The 22,309-nt window shown below is 46.4% G+C and overlaps 1 protein-coding gene across 4 annotated transcripts in view; it reads left to right on the plus strand.

Moving 5' to 3' along the window:
• CRTAP (cartilage associated protein) overlaps positions 1 to 18,623 on the plus strand; it is a 35,632-nt gene extending 17,009 nt beyond the window's left edge. For 3 of the 4 annotated variants that reach the window (XM_081527123.1, XM_081527125.1, XM_081527126.1), the window contains 3 exons: positions 9,080 to 9,225; positions 10,136 to 10,219; positions 17,592 to 18,623. In XM_081527123.1, coding sequence (XP_081383249.1) covers positions 9,080 to 9,225; positions 10,136 to 10,219; positions 17,592 to 17,645 — 284 coding nt within the window. In that variant the 3' untranslated portion in view covers positions 17,646 to 18,623. The remainder of the gene's footprint in view (positions 1 to 9,079; positions 9,226 to 10,135; positions 10,220 to 17,591) is intronic. The other variant, XM_081527124.1, reaches the window with a different exon arrangement.
• Positions 18,624 to 22,309: the final 3,686 nt, after the last annotated feature.

Consider the following 22,309-nt stretch of genomic DNA (forward strand, 5'->3'; position numbering starts at 1 on the left):
CCCTACAGGCCCAAGGGGCGCTGCTTTGATGGCACGTAGTTCTCAGCATCCTCAGCCCCATGAGAGTCCAGTCTTGAGACCCAAGCTTCTCAGGGTGCAGGGACGTGACACCAGCCTGGGTTCCCACGGCCTGAGGGCAATATGGTAGGCACTGCTTTTCCTTTTTTATTTAATTTTTAGTTTATGTGAAAACTAAGATGATGGCATCTGGTCCCATCACTTCATGGAAATAGATGGAGAAACAGTGGAAACAGTGTCAGACTTTATTTTTGGGGGCTCCAAAATCACTGCAGATGGTGACTGCAGCCATGAAATTAACAGACACTTACTCCTTGGAAGGAATGTTATGACCAACCTAGATAACATATTTAAAAGCAGAGACATTACTTTGCCAACAAAGGTCTGTCTAGTCAAGGCTATGGTTTTTCCAGTAGTCATGTATGGATGTGAGAGTTGGATGGTGAAGAAAGCTGAGCGCCGAAGAATTGATGCTTTTGAACTGTGGTGTTGGAGAAGACTCTTGAGAGTCCCTTGGATTGCAAGAAGATCCAACCAGTCTATCCTAAAGGAGATCAGTCCTGGGTGTTCATTGGAAGGACTGATGTTGAAGCTGAAACTCCAATACTTTGGCCACCTCATGTGAAGAGTTGACTCATTCGAAAAGACCCTGATGCTGGGAAGGATTGGGGGCAGGAGGAGAAGGGGATGACAGAGGAAGAGATGGCTGGATGGCATCACTGACTCAATGGACATGGGTTTGGGTGGACTCCGGGAGTTGGTGATGGACAGGAAGGCCTGGTGTGCTGCGATTCATGGGGTCACAAAGAGTCGGACACGACTGAGCGACTGAACTGAACTGAACTGATGCTGTTGTGTTTGAGGTGTACAGCAACTTGACTCAGTGATACACATACACGTAGATGTGTTGTTTTTTGGATCCTTTTCCCTTGAGGGTTGTTAGCGTGTTGCACAGTTTCCTTGGCTATACAGGAGGTCCTTTTTGACCCTCTGTATTATGTATATGAGAGTGTATCTATTAATCCCAACCTCCTAATTCATCCTTCCCACACTAATTTCCCCTTTGGAAATCATGTTTGTTTTGAAACTCTGTGAGTCTCCTGGTGTTACCTAAATGAATTCATTTCGTCAGTTTTTGGATTCCAACTGTAACTGATCTCATACGATATTTGTCTTTCTCAGTCCAAGTCACTTCACTTAGTATGACCATGTCTAGGTCCATCCAGATGCCTGCCAATGGTGTCATTTCATCCTTTCTTATTGTTGTTCAGTTGATCAGTTGTGTCCGACTCTTTGTGACTCCGTGGACTGCAGACTCCGCTACACCAGGCTTCGCTGTCCTTCACCATCTCTCCTTTCTAATGGCTGAGTAGTATTCCATTGTATACATGGGCCACATCGTTTCCTGTTCATCTAACGATGGGCGCTGCTGTGGCTTCCATTCCATTCCTGGGGTGTGGTAAGCAGGGCTGCCCTGAATGTTGGGGTGCACGTGTCTTTTGAAATCCAGTTTTCTCCACTTGTACAGGAGTGGGGTGGCCAAATCATATGCCCGCTCTATTTTTATTCAATAGTTTTGAAGAACCTCACAGTGTTCTCCAGAGTTCCTGTTACCAATTCACATTCACAAGACCTTGTAAGAAGGTTCTCTTTCCTCCACCCTGTCTCCGAATTTACTGCTTGTAGATGTTTTGGTGATAGCCATCCTGACTGGTGTGTGTTGGTACCTCCTTGTAGTTGTGATTCACATTTGTCTAGTAATAGCCATTTGGAGCATTTTTTTCATTCGTCATTGTTCCAAACAGTGTGAGTTAAATTTACATTTTGAAGCAGGCTTCTTGAAAGTCGACCTTGTTTTGACTTTCTTTCCCGTGATCTACCCCGGGGCATTTCTTGAGGGCAGGTGTCATTTGCAGCCCCGCGGGGTTATTGAAGTCAAAGTGTCCAGAAGCCTGTGTTTGAAAGCTGTAGTAAAGAGAACCGGCCACAAGGAGGCAGCACTTCTTCACCCCCAGGTCTGGTTACCTGGGCAGCCAGAGCCTCAGGAAAGTCGTGTTCCCGAGTTGTCAAGGAGAGTGGAATGTGCCAGAAGAAACTCCCAGCACTTGTGTTTCATTCCTTCTTCCCTAACCCTTTTACCCCGCGGAGAAATCCCAGCCCCTGAAAAACCGCTGTGCTAAGGGTGCTGTCGTTGGAGGCTGGTGGTAGGAACCCTGTACCAGGACATGGAGAGGGACCAGGTGACTTTTCCAAGCTCTTGCAGCTTGAACGGTTCACCAATCTTTGGGTTCCCTGGGCTTCGTGTGGCTTTTAATGAGCCCGCCTGGATCTGGAGATTGTAGTCTAATCGGTAGGATTCCAGGCACTACAGATCCAAGGGGCGCTGCTTTGGTGGCACACGGTTCCCAGCTCCCTCAGCCCCATGAGAGTCCAGTCTTCAGACCCAAGCCTGCTCAGGTCCCCGAGGCCCTAGGGGAACATGGCAGGCATTTTATCTTAGATGGAGTAGAATGTTACTATTGAATGTTTTAGGTATATAGCATCTTGATTCAGTTGTGGATTTTTGTTGTTGTTGTTCCCCTTCCTTTATATTACAGAGTGTTGAGCACAGTTCTCTGTGCTTCTAGATTAGGTCCTTCTAGATTATCTGTTTTATGTATGTGAGAGTGTATATGTTAATCCCAACCTCCTAATTCATCCCTCCTGCCCTAATTTCCTCTTTGGGCATCATATGTTTGTTTCGTAACTCTGTGAGTGTTTTTGTTTTACAGATATGAATTTGTTTGGATCAGTTTTCAGATTCCACCTGTAGGTGATCTCATATGATATGTGTATTTCTCAGTCTGATTGACGTCACCGCATACGATCATGTCTGGGTCCATCCATGTGGCTCCCAGTGGGATCGCGGTATCTCTCTTTAGGCTGAGTGGCGTTCCATGGTATACCTGTGCCGCATCTTTTCCTGCTCACCTGTCGACGGGCGCGGCACTGGCTTCCATGCCTTGAGTGTGGTGAGCAGTGCTGCACTGAACGCTGGGCTGCACGTGTCTTTTGAAATTTCGTTTTCTCAGATTATACTCCCAGGAACGGCATGGGTCCTCCTCCCTGCTCTATTTTCAGTTTTGAAAGAACCTCCACACTGTTCTCCAGGGTGCTGGTTACCAATTTACATTCCCAGCAACAGCATAGGAGGGTTCCCTTTGCTCCACCCTGTCTCCATATTTACACTTTATAGATGTTTTGCTGATGGCCATTCTGACTGGTGTGAGCTGTTACCTTCTTGCGGTTCTGATTTGCATTTTTCTAAAAATAGCTTTGTGGAGCACTTTCACTACTGTTTCTTTTTTGTTTTTTCTTTTCAAATAGTGTAATTGAAATTTACATCTTTAAATTGGCTTCTTAAAAGTTGGCCCTTTTTGAATTTTTTTCCTGACCTTCCCTGGGGCATTTCTTGAAGGCAGGTGTCATTTCCAGCCCTGCAGGATTTTTGAAGGCAGGTTCTGTTCAGTTGCTCAGTCATGTCCGACTCTTTGCAACTCCATGGACTGCAGCACACCAGGCTTCCCTGTCTATCACCAACTTCCGGAACTTGCTCAAACTCAGGTCCATCGAGTTGGTGATGCCATCCAACCATCTCATCCTCTGTCATCCCCTTCTCCTCCTGCCTTCAATCTTTCCCAGCATCAGGGTCTTTTCCAGTGAGTCAGTTCTTTACATCAGGCGGCCAAAGTATTGGAGCTTGAGCTTCAACATTAGTACTTCCAATGAATATTCAGGATTGGTTTCCTTTAGGATTGACTGGTTTGATCTCCTTGCAGTCCAAGGGACCCTCAAGAGTCTTCTCCAACACCACATTTCAAAAGCATTGATTCTTTGGCACTCAGCTTTCTTTATGGTCCAACTCTCACATCCATACATGACTACTGGAAAAACCATAGCTTTGACTAGGTGGACCTTTGTCAGCAAAGTAATGTCTCTGCTTTTTTTTTTTTTTTTTATGTCTCTGCTTTTTAATATGTTGTCTAGGTTGGTCATAGCTTTCCTTCCAAGGAGCAAGTGTCTTTTAATTTCTGGCTGCAGTCACCATCTGCAGTGATTTTGGAGCCCCTCAAAATAAAGTCTCTGTTCCCACTGTTTCCCTACCTGTTTGCCATGAAGTGATGGGACCGGATGCCATGATCTTAGTTTTTTGAATGTTGAGTTTTAAGCCAGTTTTTTCACCCTCCTCTTTTCACTTTCATCAGGAGGCTCTTTAGTTCCTCTTCGCTTTCTGCCATAAGGGTGGTGTCATCTGCATCTCTGTGGTTATTGATATTTCTCCCTGCAATCTTGATTCCAGCTTGTGCTTCATCCAGCCCAGCATTTCGCATGATGTACTCTGCATATAAGTTAAATCAGCAGGGTGACAATATACAGCCTTGACGTACTGCTTTCTCAATTTGGAACCAGTCCGTTGTTCCATATCTGGTTCTAACTTGCTTCCTGACCTGCATATTGATTTCTCAGGAGGCAGGTGAGATAGTTTGGTATTCCCATCTCTTGAAGAATTTTCCACAGTTTGTTGTGATCCATACAGACAAAGGCTTTGGTGTACTTAATGAAGCAGATGTTTTTCTGGAACTCTCTTTTTTCTTCTATGATCCAATGGATGTTGGCAATTTGATCTCTGGTTCCTCTGCCTTTTCTAAATCCAGCTTGAATATCTGGAAATTCTCGGTTCATGTACTGTTGAAGCCTGTCTTGGAGAATTTTGACCATTATTTTGCTAGTGTGTGAGATGAGTACAATTGTGCAGTAGTTTGAACATTCTTTGGCATTGCCTTTCTTTGGGATTGGAATGAAAACTGACCTTTTCCAGTCCTGTGGCCACTGCTGAGTTTTCCAAATTTGCTGTCCTATTGAGTGCAGCACTTTCACAGCATCATCTTTTAGGATTTGAAGTAGCTTAACTGGAATTCCATCACCTCCACTAGCTTTGTTTGTAGTGAAGCTTCCTAAAGTGCACTTGACTTCACAGTGTCCGTAAAAGCCTGTTTTAAAGTTGTAGTAATGGGAAATGACCACAAGGAGGCAGTACCACCTCATGTGCAGATCTGGTCACCTGGGCAGACAGAGCGTCCGGAAAGTCAGTTCTTGGGTTGTCAAGGAGAATGGAATGTGCCAGGAGAAATGGTTAAGGGCCTGTGTCTCCTTCCTTCTACCCCTTCTTTCCCTTCACCCCATGGAGAAATCCCAGCCCCTGCAAAGCCGCTCTGCTGAGGATGCTGTTGTCTGAGGCTGGTGCTGAGTTCCCTCACCAGGACATGTCCAGGAGACCTGCTGGCTTTTGGAAGCTCTTCCAGCCTGAGGGCCCACCAGTTGTTGGGTGCCCTGGGCTTCATGTAGCTTTTGAAGGACCCACCTGTATCTGGAGATTGTGGTCCCATCCAGAGGGGACCAGTCCTTACAGGTCCAAGGGGCACTGCTTTGATGGCATGTAATTCTTAGCTCCCTCAGCCCCATGAGAGTCCAGTCTTGAGACCCAAGCCTCTCAGGGTGCAAGGATGTGATAGCCTGGGTCCCCACGGCCTGAGGGCAATATGGTAGGCACTGCTTTTCTTTATTTACTTTTTATTTTCTGTGGACTTATAATGTTGTGTTTGAGGTGTCCAGCAAATTGGTTCAGTGACGCACACGCATAGGTGTATTGTGTTTTGGATCCTTTTCCCTTACGGGTCGTTAGAGTGTTTCACAGTTCCCTGTGCTTTACAGTAGGTCCCTTTTTATTTTCTATATGATGTATATGAGAGTGTATCTGTTAATCCCAACCTCCTACTTCATCCCTCTCACTCCAGTTTCCCCTTATAGAATCATACATTGGTTCTGAAACTGTGAGTCTCCTTGTGTTACATAAATTATTTGTATCAGTTTTTGGATTCCAACTGTAAGTGATCTCATATGATATTTGTCTTTCTCAGTCCAAGTTACTTCACTTAGTGTGATTGTGTCTAGGTCCATCCAGGTGGCTGCCAACGGCATCATTTCATCCTTTGTAATGGCTGAGTAGTATTCCATTGTATGCATGGGCCACATCGTTTCCTGTTCATCTAACGATGGGCACTGCTGTGGCTTCCATTCCTGGGGTGTGGTAAGCAGGGCTGCCCTGAATGTTGGGGTGCACGTGTCTTTTGAAATTCAGTTTTCTCCACTTGTACACCCAGGGGCGGGGTGGCCGAATCGTATGCCCGCTCTATTTTTATTCAGTAGTTTTGAAAGACCTCACGAGGTTCTCCCTAGTTCCTGGAAATTTAAATTCACAAGAACTCTGAAGGAGGGTTTCCTTTGCTCCACCCTGTCTCCGCATTTATGTTTGTAGACATTTTCCTGATGACCATTCTGACTGGTGCAAGTTAACACCTCCTTGTAGTTCTGATTGACATTTGTCTAGGAATAGCCATTTAGAGCATGTCTTTCATACTTTGTTTCAAACAGTATGAGTGAAATTTACATTTTGAAGCAGGCTTCTTGGAAGTCGGGACCTTGTTTTGACTTTTTTTCCCGTGATCCACCCCAGGGCATTTTGCGGGGGCAGGTGTCCTTTGCAGCCCTGCAGGGTTATTGAAGGCAAAGTGTCCATAAACTTTGGTTTGAAAGTTGTAGTAACGAGAAACAGCCACAAGCTGGCAGCACTTCCTCACTCCCAGGTCTGATCACCTGGGCAGCCAAAACCTCAGGAATGTCAGTCAATTCCTGGGTGTCAAGGACAGCAGAAGGTGCCAGGAGAAATGCCCAGGGGCCTGTGTCTCGTTCCTTCTACCCCTTCTTACCCTTCTCCCCACGGACAAATCCCAGCCCCTGCAAAACCACTCCGCTGAGGGTGATGTCCTCCGAGGTTGGTGCTGAGTTCCCTCACCAGGACACGTCCAGGAGACCTGCTGGCTTTTGGAAGCTCTTCCAGCCTGAAGGCCCACCAGTCGTTGGATGACCTGGGTTTCATGTAGCTTCTGAAGGGCCCGCTTGCATCTGGAGATTGTGGTCCCATCCAGAGGGGACCAGTCCTTACAGGTCCAAGGGGCGCTGCTTTGATGGCATGTAATTCTCAGCTCCCTCAGCCCCATGAGAGCCCAGTCTTGAGACCCAAGCCTCTCAAGGTGCAAGGATGTGACACCAGCCCAGGTCCCTATGGCCTGAGGGCAATATGGTAGGCACTGCTTTTTTTTTTTAATGTCATTTTAAAAATTTAAAATAGAACTGAAATAGAACTGATTTATACTATGATGTTTGTTGTAGCTGTACAGCAAATTGATTCAGTTATGCACACACATGGATGCATTGTTTTTCAGATCCTTTCCCTGTAGTTTTACAGCGTGTTTCACGGAGTTCCCTGTGTGTATAGTAGGTCCCTCTCGATTATCTGTTTTATATATTAAAGAGTGTATCTGTTAATCCTAACCTCCTAATTCATCCCTTCCACCCTAATTTCCCCTTTGTGGATCATAAGTTTGTTTTCCAACTCTGTGAGTCTCTTTTTGTTGCATAAATGAATTAATTCTTATTATTTTCTAGATTCCAAATCTAAGCGATCTCGTATACTATTTGTCTTTCCCAGTCTGACTTACTGCACTTGGTATGATCATGTCTAGGTCTGTCAGTGTGGCTGCCAGTGGCATCATTTCATCCTTTGTGTGGCTGAGTAATAGTCTATTGTAAACATGTGGCATCTCTTCTTTTTCCATTCATCGGTCGAAGGATATTGTGGTGACTTCCATGTCTTGCCTGTTGTAATCAGGGCTGTACTAAGTACTGAGGGGCACTTGTCTCTTGGAATTCTGGTTTTCTCCAGTTACTTGCCCAGGACTGGGGTGGCCCAGTCATATGCTACTCTATTGGTAGTTTGTTTAATGAACTTTCACAGCGTTCTCCAGATTTACAGTCGCAACAACCTGGGTGGAGGATTCCCTCTGGTGCACTTTGTCTCCGCATTTGTTGTTCGTATACAGACCATTTGCTGATGGCCATGCTGACGGGTGTGGGGTGATTCCTCCTTGCATTTTTTGATTTGCATTTCTCTAATAGTAGTCATATGGAGCAGCTTTTCTATTACTTTTAAAAAAAACAGTATGAATGAAATTTACCTTTTGAAGTTGGCTTTTTGAAAGTCAGCCCCATGTTGAATATTTTTTCGTAGCCTACTGCCGTACATTTCTCGAAGGTAGGTGTCACTTACAGTCCTTGCAGGGTTGATGAACAGGCAATGTCCTTAAGTGGGGGTTTGAAAGTTGTAGTTATGGGAAAAGGCCACAAGGCGGCAGCACTACTTCACACCCAGGTCTGGTTACCTGGGCAGACAGAGCCTTAGGGAAGTCCTGTTCCTGGGTTGTCAAGGAGAGGGGAATGTGCCAGAAGAAACGCCCAGGGTCCAGTGTCTCATTCGTTCTTCCCTTTCCCTTTCCCGCCACGGAGAAATCTCAGCACCCGGAAAACCGCTCTGCTGAGGGAGCACCTCCTCCGTAGGTGGGGGGACTCTCAGGAGGGAGGGCGGCGGTGGGAACCCAGCGCCAGGACACGGGGAGGGGAGACCAGGTGACTTGACGAGGCTCTTCTAACCCCAGGAGGATCCACACGTCTTTGGGCGCCCTGGGCTTCTCGTGGGCCCGCCTGGATCTGGAGACTGTGGTCCCATCAAGAGGGGAGCGGGCAGTACAGGTCCAAGGGGCCTCATTTGCTTGCACATCCTCCGTCAGTCCGGTGAGAGTCCAGCCTCCAGACCTGCTCAGGCCCCAGGGACGTGACACCAGCCCAGGTCACGGAGGCCTGACGCGGAGCGACTTGTTACTTCTGCCTTGGCCTCCGTGTACCGAGGAACTTATGTCATTTTCACAAATGGGTTCCACTTTTCCCTGGAGATCCTGTCTACGGCCTGTTCATCCCTGAGTTTTTTTCCCGTCACTGCAGGTGCCCCGTCGGAGGGGCTTGGAGAGGGGGCTTGTTGGTCTTTTTCTCCCGGAAGCTGTCTTCACCGGAGGGGGCACCTGCGAGGCTGGCTGACTTCCTGTTCCTGTTTTCTCTCTTTGGCCCACAGTGAACGACCTGAAGAATGCGGCGCCCTGTGCGGTCAGCTACCTGCTCTTTGACCAGAGCGACAAGGTCATGCAGCAGAACCTGGTGTACTATCAGTACCACAGGGACAAGTGGGCGCTGGCGGACGAGCATTTCCAGCCCAGACCGGTGAGCGCCCGCCATCGCGTTTCCGCTCTCGTCTTCATCCCACTTCCGGGAGACAGCTTGGCGGCTGAAGAGAAGGCCTATTTCAGAAACAAGGGGGTCTCAACTTGCTTCTGTCGCTTTTTTGTCTTTTAACCCTTTACCCCTTTGTTCTCTTTTCTAAATCGGTAAACTCTCCTGAAATTTCAAGCATTACAGAAACATTTCAGTTAGGAATTGACACTGCCTCTTGATGTTATGTTTTCTCTGTCTCATGCTGTGGTAAAGCTGTATGTTTGCTGTATATACAGCATGCAATTCTTTATTTTTACAAAAATGGGATCCTATATACAGTTTTACAACTTGCTTTGTTTTTTCTAAGAATTTCATCATGAATGCTTCCCTTGTTACTCATACCATATTTTTTTTTTTTTTTTTTGTAATTAACAGCTCCGTGGCAGGGTTGTTTATGGATGGGTCATCATTTCATTCCCTTGATGCACACGCACAGTTTTGCACATGTTCAGGGAAACTTGTGGATTATTTATCACTTTCAGAGGATCTTTTCTCATGTGCCCTGAAGTTGTATTTTCACTGAGATTTGTGCCTGCTGTCCTGGTTTGCTGTACATACATCTTCCTTCAACCTCACTGTTCAGACACACACACATACATTTCTCTTTCCTTCACTCGGGGTTGGCCACTGTTTTTCAAATTGAGATGTAATTCATATAGTTGAAAGTTCATGCGTTCGAAGTGCACAATTCAGAGGTTTTTGTATATTCACAGGTCTGCATGGCTGTTACCACTATTTAATTTTGCACATTTTCATCACCCCCTCACCAAAGAAACCCCAATCCCCTGTTCCCCCTGCACCCCAGTTCTCCTGTTAAATGGTTGGTTGTATACACTGTTCTCTGTTTGTGTCTGAACAGGAAGCAGTCCAGTTCTTTAACGTGACTGTACTCCAGAAAGAGCTGTATGACTTTGCTAAGGAAAATCTCATGGATGACGATGAGGTGAGCTTTCACGTTTTGCACACAGCTGACTGAGAGAAAATATTTCTCACATCTTTGTTAAAAATCACTGGGAGGCCCTGTCATTCCTGAAATGAGATCCAGAAGAGGCCTTGGGAAACACGGTTTCTGTGAGCGTTTTAACGCGTCAGTGGACTGACCTGTACAAGAAGGGCTTCTAGGAAACCCAGGCTGAAGCACCACATTTCCTGGCAGAGTTCGGAGCCATCCTCTAGTCACCCGTCACAGGAGCCATCCAGGCATCGTTTTTGTTTTATTTATTTGCTTGTTTATTTATTTGAGGCTGTGCTGGGTCTCCGTTGCTGTGTAGGCTTTTCTCTAGTTGTGGTGAGCGGGCTTCTCACTGTGGTGGCTTCTCTTGTATCGGAGCATGGACTCGAGGACAGTAGTTGAGGCTCTGGGGCTCTAGAGCACAGGCTTAATAGTTGTGGCACATGGACTTAGTTGTCCCATGACGTGTGGGATCTTCCCGGATCAGGGATCAAATCCATGTCTCCTGCATTGGCAGGCGGATTCTTTACCACTGAGCCACCAGGGAAGCTCCCAGGCATCATTTTTAAAAAAGTTTTATATTGGAATATAGTGAATCAGCCATATATATACATTTATCCCCTCTTTTTTGGATTGCCTGCCCGTTTAGGTCCTCACAGAGCATTGAGTAGAGTTTCTTGTGTTGTGCAGTAGGTTGTCACTAGGTCTCTATTTTATACATAGTATGAACAGTGTATATATGTCAATCTCAATCTCCCAGTTCCTCCCACCTCGCCCTTTCCCCCTTGGTGTCTGTACGTGTGTTCTCTATGTCTGTGTCTCTATTTCTGCTTTTCAAATAGGTTCATCTGTACCATGGAGAAGGCAATGGCACCCCACTCCAGTACTCTTGCCTGGAAAATCCCATGGACGGAGGAGCCTGGTAGGCTACCGTCCATGGGGTCGCTAAGAGTCGGACACGACTGAGCGACTTCACTTTCACTTTTCCCTTTCGTGCACTGGAGAAGGAAATGGCAACCCACTCCATTATTCTTGCCTGGAGAATCCCAGGGACGGGGGAGCCTGGTGGGCTGCCGTCTATGGGGTTGCACAGAGTCGGACACGACTGAAGCGACTTAGCAGCAGCAGCAGCAGTACCATGTTTTAGATTCCACATATATAAATTAATATATGATATTTGTTTTTTTCTTTTTGACTTACTTAGTATGAAAATCTCTACATCCATTCATGTCTCTGCAAATGGGATAATTGCATTCCTTTTTGTGCCTGAGCAGCAAGCTTCATTTTTTAACTTTATAAAAACAGTGAATATTCAATTACTCAGCACTCTGAAGACTCTGGGAAACCCACATCCCAATTTTTCTGTCACTTGTGTGTGTGTGTGTATGTGTGTGTGTGTGTCTTTTTATGAGTTAAGCATTTTATCCTTCTCTGGGATTTTCTTGAAATTCCTGCTTAAGTCTCACTCAGCTGATTCCTTTACTGATGAAGACTCTGCTGGTTATGGGGCAGTCATTCTGTGTTGGGGCAGTCTAGTCACAGAAGAGCCATCATTGGGGTTAGCGTTTGGGTTTCCCAGGTGGCTTAGTGGGTAAAGACCCTGCCTGCCAGTGCAAGAGATGTAAGAGATGCAGGTTCAAACCCTGGGTTGGGAAGATTCCCTGGCGGAGGACATGGCAACCCATGACAGTATTCTTGCATGGAGAATCCCATGGACAAAGGAGCTGAAGAGCTACAGTTCACAAAAAGTCAAACACGACTGACCAAGCACGCGTGCAGGGGTAACACTTAGAGAGATGTGTTTGGAACAGACCATGAAATGGTTTCTAAGACAGCTGAGGACTCACCAGCCATCAGAGTTGGAAGACAGCTGAGGGCTTGTTCTCAGCTGACCCTTCACTTCATAGAAGAGGGACCCCGGAGGACAGGAAAGTCTGGAAGCTGCATGGCCAGACGCAGTGTCCCGAGCCTCCATGTCTGTTCTTTCCACTGCCCCAGTTTTCAGTGAAGGCACCTACACCTGTAAGTAAAATGTCATCATGAAATTTGGTTTTCGTGGACAAATTCACATGAGTTGGATGGACCACTGCCATGCGTTTAGCTACCCTGAGCCTCAATTCTTTTGTGTATTAAAATGCAGCTGATAGCGTTGGCTTTGCAGGGTTGGAAGAAGAAAATACCACTTTGGACCTGGAAGTGCTTTACAGAGTAGGAAGTGACACATATGCCTTGTGTCTTGGGTTGGGTTGGGTTGGGTTCTCTGGAGGCAGATCCTGGGATAAGATCACAAGGATGCTGAAAAGGAAGGAACCCAGGCCAGACACAAACTAGCTTGGCCGCTGTGGTTTAAGAAGTAGAGAAAAGTATATTTAGGAAAAGGGGGATGGATTGGGTTCCTGATTATCTAAAGGCAAACTACTATTGAGATTTTGGTGTTTATGCTTCCAGTTTTTTCCATATATTTCCAATATATTAATATATTCACCATTAACTTGATGGCAATTATATATCAGGGCTTTTCCATTTAACATTGATATGAGCAGTTTCCCTTGTTACATTTTTCTAGAACAAAAAAATGGTATGTGAGCTATTACTTACATAGCATACAATTTTCCTTTCTAAAGTGTACAATTCAGTGGCTTTTAGTATATTCATCAAGTTGTACATTCATCCTACTGTCAGATTTGAGAACGTTTTCCTCACCCAAATGAAAGCCGAAACCCATAAGTCGTCACTTTACACCTTTTCCCCTCTGTCTACACAACCTGTGCGCCCAGCTGCTGGCAACCACTAACCTTCTTTCTGTCTCTGAATTTGCCTGTTCTGGACATTTCCTATGAGTGGAATCAAATGGATTTTGGTTTTTGTGGTTAGCTCCTTTCACTGAGGATAATGTTTTCCAAGTTTGCTACTGCTAAGTCGCTTCAGTTGTGTCCGACTCTGTGCGACCCCATAGACAGCAGCCCAACATGCATCACGTGACATGAAAAAAATTCCTTTTCATTGGTGAATAATATTCTACTGTATGGACATGCCACATGGTGTTTATTTCTTGACTGATGGACGTTTGGGTTGTTTCCACTCTTTGGCTACTTGGAATAATGATAACTGTGTACATTTGTGTACACATTTTTGTTTGGGTAAAAAGTTTTGATTCTCTTATACTTAAGAATGGAATGGCTGGGTCCCATGGTAACTCTGTGTTTGTCTTGGTAAGGAACTGCCAGACTGTTTTCCAAAGTGGCTGAACCATTTTGCATTTCCCACCAGCAATGCAGGAAAGTTCTAATCTGGTTCATCTTAATCAACATTTGTAACGACTGCCTTTCTTTGTGTGTGTGTGTGTCTGTCTTTTTTATTATAGGTGTGAAGTAAGTATGAAGTGGTACCTCATTGTGGTGGTCATTTGCATTTCCCTATTGACTAATGATGTTGAGCATCTTTTTGCATGCTTACTAGCCATTTGTGTATTTCTTTGGAGAAGTGTTGATTCTATTCAAACCCTTTGCCCACTTTTTTTTTAAGAGAGGAGTGTTTTTGTTTTCCTTTGCCCATTTTCAAATGGGGTATTTGTCTTTTCTTTGTTGAGTTGTAAGAGTTCTTTATATATTCTGGTTATAAAGTCCTCTGTCAGATAGATTAATTGCAAACATTTTCTCTCAATCTGTTGGTTATCTTTTCACTTTACTCTTGAAGCTCAAATGTTTTAGATTTTGATGAAATCCAACTTAACCAATTTTTTTCCTGTTGCTTGTGTTTTGGTGTCATGTCTAAGAAACTCATCCATCACTGAAATATACTATGTTTTTTTCCTAAAGTTTTTATAGTTTTAACTTTCATTTTGATCTATAATCTTATTTTTTGTTAATTTTACATGTATGAGGCAGTGATCCAATTGCATTCTTTTGCATGTGGAAATGCTGTTGTCCCAGCACTGTTTGTTGAAAAGGCTCACCCTATTCAGTTGTCTGGGTACCTTCACAGGAAAATTGGTTGATGTTAAATGTGAAGATTCATTCCTGGACTCTCCACTCTACCCATGGATCTAGATTCTATCCTTATGCTGGTACTGCACTGTTTTGTTTTTATTGGTTTTGTAAACGTAACACATTTATGTATGTATGTATTCTAAATTTTATTTATGTAGCTTTTGGCTGTACTGAGCCTTTGTTGCTGTGTGTGGGCTTTCTCTAGTTGCAGCAAGCAGGGGCTACTCTAGTTGCGGGATATGGGCCTCTCTTGTTGTGGAGCGTGGGCTCTAGGCTTGTGAGCTTCAGTAGCTGTGGTGCACAGGCTTAGTTGCTCTGCAGCATGTGGGGTCTTCCTGGACCAGGACTCAAACCCTTGTCTGCTGCATTAGCAGGCAGATTCTTAACCACTGGCCCACCAGGAAAGTTTGGTACTGCACTGATTTAAATACTGTAGCTTTGTATTACATTTTGACATTGGATAATGCAAGTCTTCCAACTTCATTTTCTTTTTCCAGATTGTTTTGTCTGTTCTGGGTCCCTTACATTTCCATATGAGATATGGGATCAGTTTGCCAGTTTCTGCAAAAGCAGCTTGGATTTTGATAGGAACTGTGCTGAATCTGACAATTGCTTTGGGTACTGTTGACATCTTAACAATATCAAATATTCTGATCTATGAACATGGGATAGCTTTCTCTATCCCATGTTCATAGATCAGAATATTTGATATTGTTAAGATTATTTAGGTCTTCTTTAACTTCCTTTGAGGAGCTTCCCTGGTAGCTCAGTTGGTAAAGAATCTGCCTGCAGTGCAGGAGACTCAGGTTTGGTCCCTAGGTTGGGAAGTTTCCCTGGAGAAGGAAATGGCAATCCACTCTAGTATTCTTGCCTGGAAAATAACTTCCTTCAATAATGTTTTCTCAAGTTTTGTTATTCTGGGTGCTGTTGCAAATGGAAGTGAAGTGAAAGTTGCTCAGTCGTGGCCAACTCTTGGCGACCCCATGGACTATACAGTCCGTGGAATTCTCCAGGCCAGAATACTGGAGTGAGTAGCCATTCCCTTCTCCAGGGGATCTTCCCAATCCAGGGATCGAATTCAGGTCTCCTGCATTGCAGGCAGATTCTTCACCAGCTGAGCCACCAGGGAAGCCCAAGAATACTGGAGTGGGTAGCCGTTCTCTTCTCCAGGGGAATCTTCCCAACCCAGAAATCGAATCCAGGTCTCCTGCATTGCAGGCGAATTCTTTACCAGCTGAGCTACCAGGGAAGCCCTGTTGCAAATGGAACTGTTTTCCTTTTTTTTTTTTGATTTTCTAGTTGTGTCTTGCTGGTATATAGACATGCTATTGGTTTTTGTATATTGATAGTGTTATCTTGTAAGCTGATTGAACTTGTTTATCAGTTCTAATCTTTTTTGTGTGTATATGTATTCCTCAGGAGTTTCTGTGTGTTAAGATCATGTTTATCTGTGAGTAGACATAGAAAAATCACAAGTATTAGAGCAAGAAGAGCCCCTTTATAAGGCAATAAAGCGCTTTCATGTCACAGATGAGGAAACAAACTCAGAAAGGTAGCGTGACTTACTGAAAGTCTCACAGCTGCCTAGTAATCATCTAGTGAACTGACCAGGCTTCTTCCAAGCTTCACAATTCCTAGGATTATTGAACTTGGTACTCTCAAGATAACAGGGCTCCACTGAAGATCCCAGGGTAATTAGGTTATTAAGGCTTTAGAATTGTGAAATAATTTCTAAAGAATGACCTATTTTTTAAATTATATATCAAATGATGGCAAGTCATAATTTGAAATAAACTGTAACTAACACAATAAAATTCTTAGTTAAGCCTTAAAAATTTCAAAGGACCAAATGCTACCTTGAAACAAAGCATCAATACAGTCTACTGATATTTGTGGTATTATTCTTCATAGCTTTCTGGGCTTGAAATGTGTGTAAGGACACCTGGAAGTTTGCACAGTCGTTAAAAATTTTGCAGGGGCCCCGCTACCGTTTCAGCAAGTTTATAAAGCAAGCTGCAACAGATGTTTCAGGTTTCAGGTTCGGATAATTGTTTGCTCTGGGAAAGTCTAAAAGATGTTAACTTTTAAAAACTGCACAGCATTAGAGTTGAGAGTTAAGTTTTGTTGGGGACAAAATGAGGACTATAACCCGGGTGACAGCATTTCAGATAGCTCTGAGAAACTGCTGTAATGAAGCCAGGGGGACGGTCAGTATGAATGTGATTGTGGTGAAGTGGGAGTACATGCAGTCAAGCACAGATTTTTCACAGAAGCTTTCTGCTAGTCTTCAGTCACCATGAAGGATTTTAGTGCTTTTCTAGAAATGAAGAGATATAAGAATTGGGCTCATAAAATTGCCTCATAAAATCTTAACCATCTGAAGCCCTGTTCTGCCAGTTTTTCCCAGAGCACAGAGTGCTTCATTTCTGCTGTCCGCCCTGAACTCTTTTCAGGGAATGTTGAAGGTCGGTAGCTATAGCAGCACCTGATTTAATCCTTGTGGTGGTAGATGGCGAGTGCCCATTTGTAGTTGACGAAGAAGTAGATTAGAATTTGCTGGAGTGACTGTCTGAGGGAGCACTCTTGGGAAAGGAGCTGAGGGGCAAAGGAGGAGCTACACAGGTCAGCCTGGGCTGACCCCAGGGCAGGAGAGCTTGGCCTTGTCGGTGATTCACTCTTTCTCTGCAGTAAAGGGCTTGGGTGCCGGTGGTCAAGTGTGTTGTGGGAGAGAAACCAATGCAAAGAAGATCAGAAAGTGCTGGGCTGTTTCAGGTTGAGGCTTAAGGCAGGGACAGAAGGAGGGAGCAGGTAGGTTCCTGTCCTGACAGAAGGTGGGCAGGTGGGTCCCCGGCACCCAAGCATGTCTCATCTGAGTGGCGTGGCGGCTTCAGCTGCAGCAGCAGTAACACGTGTCCACACAGTCAGCCATCCTTCCTCTAGTAGGTTTACTGAGACCTGTGTGTGCCAGGCTCTGGAAAGGAACCTGAGCCCAGGTGCCGGTCCCTTGAAAAGCTCATGGTCTGGTAATCAAGGCAGTAGGGGAACAGACAGAAGGTCTCCCTGTCGGGTAACTGCTGATGGGAGGGGGGTAGGGGTGAGGGAGGGATGCACAGAAAAGGGTTAGGGTTAGGGTGCTGGGCCCCCCACTTCACATGCCATCTGTGGGGGTCTCGGAGCACTTGACGCCAAGTTCACATGATGTGGAAGCCATGTCTCCCCCAGAAGAAGTCAGACCCTCTGGGCCTGAGGGCAGCAGGGAAAAGGCTGCTCCAGTCCCGGGGGCGGGTAGCAGCAGCCTCTTGGAAACAATCTCTGTCACCAATACTTTGAAGGTCAGGTAGCCGCCTAACAGAGGTGTCTGGTTGCTCTTGCAGGGAGAGGTCCTGGAATACGTGGATGACCTGCTGGAGTTGGAGGAGACCAGCTAGCCCCAGAAGCCAGAGAGCCGACCCTTCCATGTTTAGAAAACACGATTCTTTGCCTTCCTTTTCCTAATAGTCCAAGCTGTTGATACCTCAGAGCCCTCTCTTCACTCTGTGAAGTGTAAGGGAAGCCCCCGTCTCTCACTACAGCTAACAAGGGGTGAGCCTGCACTCCCCGTGCCCACACCTGCCTCCCCCACCTTTCACACCTGCCCCTCTGTCTTCATACCTGCCTCTCCATCTTCACTCCCGCCTCCCCATGATTACACCTGCCTCCCCGTCTTCACACCTGCCTTCTGCATTTTTATACCTGCCTTTCTCACCATTTTGGTTAGAAGGACAGTTTTCCATGGATTTTTTTCCCCCCAGAAAATCAGTATTATTTTTTAAATAAGAAAAATACTCCTAAAAGATGGTAGTTAGAAAAACCTACTCTGGCCTTTCTGCTTTCCCCCATTTTGGTTTCCTTTCTCCCCATCCCCTGATCCAGCAAAGATGGTGAGGACAAAGGCTAAGCTTCTCTTCTTAGTGGTCTGCACACCATCTGACCTGCATCCATTCTGGCACCTGTTGAAAAAGGAGCTGGGGCAACAGCATTGAGAACAGACATGGGACTTTTGCCTAATACTTTCACGTGTCCGAAGTCTTCCAATGGCCGGTCGATCCCCTTTGAGGTCAGTGCTCAGCCACTGACCTCAAACTCTGATAGTCTCAGAGTTGGAAATGGAAGGAAGGAGAGGGAATCTAGTTTCATTCACTCTTCGACAAATATTTACTGAGCACCTACTACATGTTAGGCCTTGATCTGGGCGCTGGAGACGCTGCGCAGAAAAACAGAAAAAAAAAAAAAACCTATCCTCATAGAGCCTACACTCTACAGGGAAAGACAGACAACAGGTAAACAAGAATAAATATATACAAGGCATCGGAGGGTGATCATTGCTATGGAGGAAAATAAAGCAGTGCGGGGTAAGGAAGCTTGGAGATGAGGCTGCAGGGTTGTTTGTCTGGTTTTTAATTTTTTGGTGGTGCCGTATGTGGAATCTTAGTCCGCCCACCAGGGATCACAGCCCTGGCATTGGAAGTGTGGCGTCTGAACCACTGAACCCCCAGGGAAGTCCCAAGGCTGCAGTGTTTTGTTTTGAATTAATTTATTTATTTTAATTGGAGGATAATTTCTTTACAACCTTGTGGTGGTTTTTGCCACCCATCGACATGACTCACCCACGGGTGCACATGTGTCCTCCCATCCTGAACCCCCCTCCCGCCCCCCTCCCCACCCCATCCCTCTGGGTCATCCCGGCTTGTAGTGCCCTGCTGTGGTTTAAATGGAGTGGTCGAGGAAGCCATCACTGAGAACGCGACAGAAGAGCAGAGGCCGGGGGAAGTGGGTCTCAGGACCTTCCAGGCAGAGGGGGCAGCGTGTGTGGGGCCCAGCGGCGGGGACGTGCTTGTGCGGTCAGGGGACAGCAAAGAGCCCAGGGGAGGCGAGCGCCCGGCGCAGAGCGGAAGCTGCTGTGAGTGTGTGGCTGGGAGGGGGGATGGCTCAGCTTTGACAGACAACGTAAGTAAGGCCCTTGGCTTCTGCCCTGAGTGGAGTGGGAGCCGTGGAGCAGAGCAGAGCCTGGGCTCCCTGGCATTTTACAGGGCGCCTGCCTGCTGCCATACCGTGAGAAACCTGGCAGCACTCGAGGGGAGACTTGGGAATGTCCATCGGGGCATGGCTACAGAGATCCAGGCAAGGGGATGCAGGCGCGACCCCGGCCATAGCAGGGGGGATGGTAAGAAGTGGTCACGTCATGGATTTGAAAGCAGGGCCAATCACAGTTGCTGACAGGTTGACCGTAGAGCATTAGAGAAAAGAGAGGCGCTGGTGGTGACCTGAAGCTTTGGAGCCTGACTCACTGGAAGGATTGAGTTGCCATTGACTGAGATAGGGAGGTGGGTGGTTGGTGAGTCAGGCAGTCTGTGCCTGCAGCATCTAGGCTGGGATGCCGGGTTCAGGCTGCAAATATGATTTGAGAGTTTTCTCAGGTCAGGTGGTTAGCAGAGCCTAAGTCAGGGATCCAGTGGGGAGGGGTCCCAGGGTGGGGTTATAAAGCAGAGTCGAGGACCTTGGGCATGGACACCCTTCGCCAGGATCCCATCAGGGGAGGCTCTGGGCCCACAGACACTTGACTGTCCTCGAAGCTCCAGGCTTCAGCTCTCTGCAGCTGCGTGAGGACAGGCAAGGAGGCTTGACTCTCCACTTCTCTGTCCCCCAGGGCCCCCTCTGGTCCTCCTCGGATTCTGGGGGACTCTCTGGGGGTGAGGATGTCTCCACAGGGTTGCCTGGTGTGGGCAGAGGTTCAAGTTCACTATCTGAAAGCCACTCAGTCATGTCCAACTCTTTTTGTGACCCCATGGATTATAGCCCGCCAGGCTCCTCTGTCCATGGAATTCTGCAAGCAAGAATACTGGAGTGGGTAGCTATTTCCGTCTCCAGGGGACCTTCCCGACCCAGGGACTAAACCCAGGTCTCCCACATTGCAGGCGGTATCTGAGGTTGTCTTCTTTCCGCTGGGGGCTGAAAGCCCCTCCCACCCCCATCCTAGGGACTGTCCCCTGGGGACAGTGGGATCAATACTGTCAGCCCTTTGCTTTGATTGAAGGCTGTGGAGCCGAGTTACTAATTTTTTATTTCAAAAGAAACCAAACCAATTTTTTGAAAAAAGAAAAAGGTTGGCCAATTCTTCCAAATGTATCATGAAAACCCAGCTGCACTCAGCGACCTTAGCCCAGTACCTCCCTGAATGGGTTTTCTTGGAAGAGCCTAGAAGAATCCTGGATTGAGACCTCGTGGGCTCAGCATTCGTCTGGCCAGCTGTTTGCGGGGGAAGAAAAGAAGCACATTTGTAAGCTGTGTGGGAGTTTCCAGACCAAGTCTAAGATGTCTGGCTTGCCCTCTGACCCACCTGTGCTCAGCCCAGTGGGTACCAGCTAGGTCTCTGCCCACGGAGGCTGCCCACCATGGGGCAATGGAGTCTGTCCAGCCCCAACGCCTTTCAGGCAGCCCAGGCACAAGGACCCCCACTGGGGAGGGTCTAAAGGCACCCCCTGCGCCCATGTTAATGTTCAGGGAAGGATGGGGGGGAGGTTTGGGTGTACACAGAGAATTAAAAGCAACTAATGGAAATGTTGCACATACCAATGTATTCAGCGCAGTAATGTCCTTCTGAGTTGGAGGCTTTCTAATTGCTGCCACTAACCTGTCAGGCTCACCTCTGGGGTCCAGAACCACTGAGGCCGTCACCCACAGAGGCCGCCTTAGGAAATGTTGCTTTTAGGAGTCCTTACTAAGGGAATTTTAAGAGTACAAAAATTTTATTGAACCAAACTCAGCAGCAAACAGAAAATGATTTGTTCGATTGTCAGTGGGAAAGGGTTTATTATGACTGCCGGTGGAATCAACAGTGGCCCGTTTCTGCCAACATGGATGGAAATAACGTTTTTTAAGTTTTAAATGTGAGCTGTAAACCTAAGCTACTTCGGTTAAAAAAAAAAAAATTCAATACTTAAACTGTGGGGAGAAGGTGGACTGGAGCCAGAGAAAACATTCTCATTTAATAGTGTTTGCACATGGAATGGCAAGACAGTTTGTAGCGAGGCTCCGAGAAAAAGCCACAACTAATCCTTCATCGCAGCTGTCCCAACTCTTGACCATCTGCCATCCCCCAAACAGCGACTTCTTTTTTCTGGGGCCTCCAGGCTTGAATGACCTAGTGTGGAGAGTTTAAACTATATACAAGGAGAGGGAGGGGGGTGGGAAGGGAAGGGACCTTAAGCAAGCCTTGGCCAAAGGTTTTGTGCAAGGACTTCCTGTGCCCGCTGCCCAGTCCTGGGGGCATCTCCTCGAGGGGGATCCCACCAGGACAGCCCACTTCGTCCTCACTGACCCTATCCTACCCAGAAACCCAAGTCGGGAGCAGCCACTGTTGCAACATCTTCCCAGAGGTAGGCAGCAGAGTCAAGAATCCCCCCACTCTACCTCCCAGATCTGGCTTGAGTGTCTTGTTGAGTGAGTGAGTTGGCTGGCTACCTTCTTGGAGCTGATAGAGTAAGATGATGGTGCCTGCTTTTGCAAGAAAAAGAGTGGGAGGAAATGAAGCAATTTCTTTTTTTTGGTCTTTATTTTTCATTGATTTTTAAAAACTTCTTTTATTTTGTACAGGGGTACAGCCGATTAACAATGTTGTGACAGTTTCAGGTGAACAGTGAAGGGACCCAGCTGTACATATACATGTATCCATTCTCCCCAAAACTCCCCTCCCACCCAGGCTGCCACACTGAAGCAGTTTCTCAGTTGTACCCACAGATCCAAGATGGCCCGCTGTAGAGTTGTGGTCAGCAGGCCACACTGAAAAGTTGTCACCGATGTCTTTTCCATCTCCCTCCTTGGATCAGGGCAGTGGGTATGGTCTCACTCTTTGGAAAATTAGAACTTGGAAAATGGTTGGAGACAAAGCCTTTTTAAAGAAATCACATTAAATGTTTTACTTTGCTTATTCTTGACTATTTTCTTTCTCTGTCCAGTGGTGGGACTGTCTTGACCACACCCAGTCCTTCTAGGACACGTGTTGTGTGGTATTTTGTTTGTTTGCGTTTATTTTTGCCACACTGAGCTGCCTGTG

Source organism: Giraffa tippelskirchi, chromosome 9 (genome assembly GCF_054371585.1).
Source record: "Giraffa tippelskirchi isolate mGirTip1 chromosome 9, T2T-mGirTip1v1.2.pri, whole genome shotgun sequence".
Classification (NCBI taxonomy): domain Eukaryota; kingdom Metazoa; phylum Chordata; class Mammalia; order Artiodactyla; family Giraffidae; genus Giraffa; species Giraffa tippelskirchi.